Source organism: Monopterus albus, unplaced genomic scaffold (assembly GCF_001952655.1).
Source record: "Monopterus albus unplaced genomic scaffold, M_albus_1.0 scaffold85.1, whole genome shotgun sequence".
NCBI classification, from domain to species: domain Eukaryota; kingdom Metazoa; phylum Chordata; class Actinopteri; order Synbranchiformes; family Synbranchidae; genus Monopterus; species Monopterus albus.
This window is the reverse complement of record NW_018127965.1, coordinates 1,457,131-1,460,651: the sequence shown is the minus strand read 5'-3', so window position 1 is coordinate 1,460,651 and position 3,521 is coordinate 1,457,131. Positions and strand designations below refer to the sequence as shown.

The 3,521-nt window shown below is 41.7% G+C and overlaps 1 protein-coding gene across 1 annotated transcript in view; it reads left to right on the top strand.

The window, feature by feature from the left end:
* Nucleotides 1-3,301: 3,301 nt before the first annotated feature.
* Nucleotides 3,302-3,521, top strand: part of rnd2 (Rho family GTPase 2) — a 26,894-nt gene continuing 26,674 nt past the window's right edge. Inside the window, exon 1 of the mRNA XM_020607418.1 lies at nt 3,302-3,425. Within this exon, the coding sequence (XP_020463074.1) occupies nt 3,324-3,425 (102 nt within the window). The 5' untranslated portion in view covers nt 3,302-3,323. The remainder of the gene's footprint in view (nt 3,426-3,521) is intronic.

The following is a 3,521-nucleotide window of genomic DNA, read 5'->3' as shown; positions in this document are numbered from 1 at the left end:
AATGTCAAACACAATTTGTATTGGTATCTGAAGCTTTCTGAACTTATCTGCTTGGTCATTTTTGTGTTGCTGCAGCTTTTGTTCTATGTCACAGTGAACATGCATTATTTCTTTTTCCTCCTCATCCAGTTTCCGTGCCTCCATTTCTCTGTGGAGGTTTTTATTGGCGATATCCTCCAATTTACTTTCCAAGCACCTTAGTTTTGGTTCTTGTTTATCTCTTAGTTGCTCTGTGTGCAGTTCTTTGAAGCTCTGCTTCTCCACCTGAATCTCTTTCTTTCTCAGCTGCTGCTTGTCTTTCAGTTGTTCAAGATTAAAAGTATCCAAAGCTTGTTTGGCAAGCTGCCTTTGACAAGCATTTTCCTGCTTCTGTTTTTCTTCTTGCCCAGTTCTGAATCCAATTATCAAATCCAAATCCTTTTAAATCGCTTATCAAATGTAATTCGGAAGTTTAATTAAAAAAACTTTGTTTTTTAAATTTCACTTAGTAATGCAACAAACTAACTGTTTAACAAAATCCTTCATTTTCTAACCATAACACAATTGGTCACTAATAGAAACTACAGTAATGAACCATCAAACTAAACCATGGACATTCTGTTGAGCTGAAGGGATGTAGTTTGTTTTATTTTGTCTGTGCTTTGTGACTTTTTAAAATACTGTCCTCACTGATGTTTCCTTGGACACAGACCAATGCCATTTGTTGTCTCTGTGGTCTTTTTGTCTTTGTTGTCACCTTTGCTTTCTTATTTTATTCACTAAAGATGGAGGTTGTAGGCAGCTACCTACAGAGGAAATCATCCTGTGGTTTGGCTGAGAGTTGGCTAATTGCCATCTTTATGCAGGTGGATCCAGTCAGGATACAGGTAGTCCTCTGGGGTGTGGTCACATGACACAATACTGTATTCTCAGTACAGCGCAGATGCTGTTCATTTGAGAAGCCTGTGTAGATGCTTATGGCCTTGTTGCGCCGTCAAGAGGATCCAACGTGTTCATTTGGATTTGATTGTGGACATCCTATGTAGATCCTCTGTCGTAACATAGATGTGTATCTGTAGAGACACTTGCACAAGTTGGACTTACACACCAGGTAGACCATAGGGTTGTAGATAGTTGAAGACTTGGGAAACACAGCGGCCAGGGTCAACGCAGCAGGAGGAACCCATGTGGCATCTCCGAAAGCAGCCCGCATGGCCAGGGCAGCATATGGAGTCCAGGCACCCAGGAAGCCTGTACATACTGCCACAGACAACTGTGGAGAAAGAAACAATTCATACACAGTCAGACAGTCATCCATGGATACATATACCACAAAACCATGAAGATTCATTTAGTTTCACACCAGTGACAAAATATCAAACATAGATGTTGTAGATAAAAATATTTGTGCTGCCAGCCTATACCACTGCCCCAAAGAGCCCAGGACACCATCTGAATATCAATTGTGACTTTGTGGGTTTTATTTAATCCAGTCATGATTTTACACAGTCTAGATCAATGAATGCATTTTCAAGCTCAGCATGATTCATATGTCCATCTGAAGAGTTTCTGATTCATGATCAAAATTTGTGGGCTGCTGCCAGGATATGGTGGCCACATTTTCTGACAGTAAACAGGCTGCTGTTTACTGTTCTGTGGGATTATGCTGTTTTGTTAATGTGCTGCAATTTATCTTCAGGTCCTCACATGCCGCTGTGCAGTGAAGAACAGCCGTGCGTACATATGTGCGTAATGGATGGCAGGGTAGCAGCTCCACAGATTACCTAGATCTCACGGGCTCGATCGGTCTCATGGATTTCAGGCTGAACAATAAAATCACAAGTTGTCTGCAGGATGACTCCCGCTCTCCATCATACAGGTCCGGGGATTTTTATCAAAGCAAAAGTTCAAACTCCAAGTCCGAGGAATTATTAGAGTTCGTTTTTCCCGTTGTGCCATTTCCACTCATGATTTCCCATCCCATAACGGATCTGGACTGAACCGAGAGTACAAGGAGTCTTCTTACATGTGCTGTAACACCATTTATGTCCAGGAGGAGGGAGTGTCGGTCTTCAGAGGGCAAAAGATGACTCAACAGTGCTGTCCTGGCACGTGGTCCAGCATCATTCACTTATCTCATTCACAAAACCAGTAACTCCTCTGTGGGGTACATCCAAAGAATATCACATCATTTGATGCTAATGAGACCCATAAAAACAGCCCAGTCCCTTCTACAGTAACTATTTCATCTAGGCATACCGCATTTATTGTATTCGGACGGGTTCTGCTGGTTCTAAATCGAGAGGAGAAATGTACGGTTCTTATGTTGCTTTCCCAACAATGATGAAGAAAATCGATCTTTACACTAAGTGATTATTAGCATAAAAGAGACACACTTATTAACGTTAAGAAAAAATGATCACAGAATATTATAATTTACAAACACTTTAATTTTACATATTCTGCCCTTGAACTAGAAATACTGCTTATACCCCTATATTCATCTAGCAGATTAAAAGGCGGAATGAAAGGTAAAACTATTTGCCCTCCTGCAGCATTCAGGGCTGCAGGAGGCTAATGAAATGATCACCTCACAGCAGCTAACAGAAGTGTGATTTTTTCACTGTATATCTGTTACTGAATAAATAAACGCCTGAGCTGCATGAGTTGAAGTCACTAATTTGAACAAGAAATCCTCCCAGTAGCCTACTGCAGTAACTGATTTGAGTAAATTACCTCATCACATTGGTTTACTAACAAAAACACAACAGGACTATGCTTTCAACAAGACAATTGAGTCCAACCACTGACAAGTTTCTTATATGAATATAATAGCCTACAAAAAGTTTATATTATGATAATAGTAGCACATAATTCATAGTTTCATAGACCTAAAGGTAACAAGAGAAGATGCGCAATTGTTTCCATGAACTCTGGAGTCCCGATTTAAGTATTTATCAATATTATTGAGATATCATAAGAATGCCATATGTAAAATCATTAAAAACCATGTGACCCACAGACCCATTATTTCTCGTAAGAGCAGCCTACCGTGTTTGAGTGATGCGTCTCAGACATGAACATGAAGGCGTGGCCACTAATCAAAGAGTTTCCAGGGAGGGCTGTGTGGGTCCAGCCTGCGGTTTTGGTAGGCGACCAGTCACACCAGTCTGTCAGCGGGATCGGAGAGCTGCGCGTCCGATAGGAGCAGCTGGATAAAGCGCACCGGGTTGGCGCATGTATTTGCCCAGTTTTCTTTCCAGTCTTCGATTCCATTGAGTCTCGTATCGGATGCTGGATGCAATCCGTCCCCGCGTCAAGAACACGCCTCTGACGGACAAACCATGGACAGTCTAGGCAGCCGCTGTAAGATTGTGGTGGTCGGGGACACGCAGTGTGGGAAAACGGCACTCCTGCATGTTTTTGCCAAGGACTGCTATCCAGAGGTTTGTCTGTTAAAAGTCTGAACTTAGTCTTTTTATTTTTCAGCGGCTGGAGATATTGAAGTGCGTTGTCATTAAAATGTAAAGCTGAACAACTCC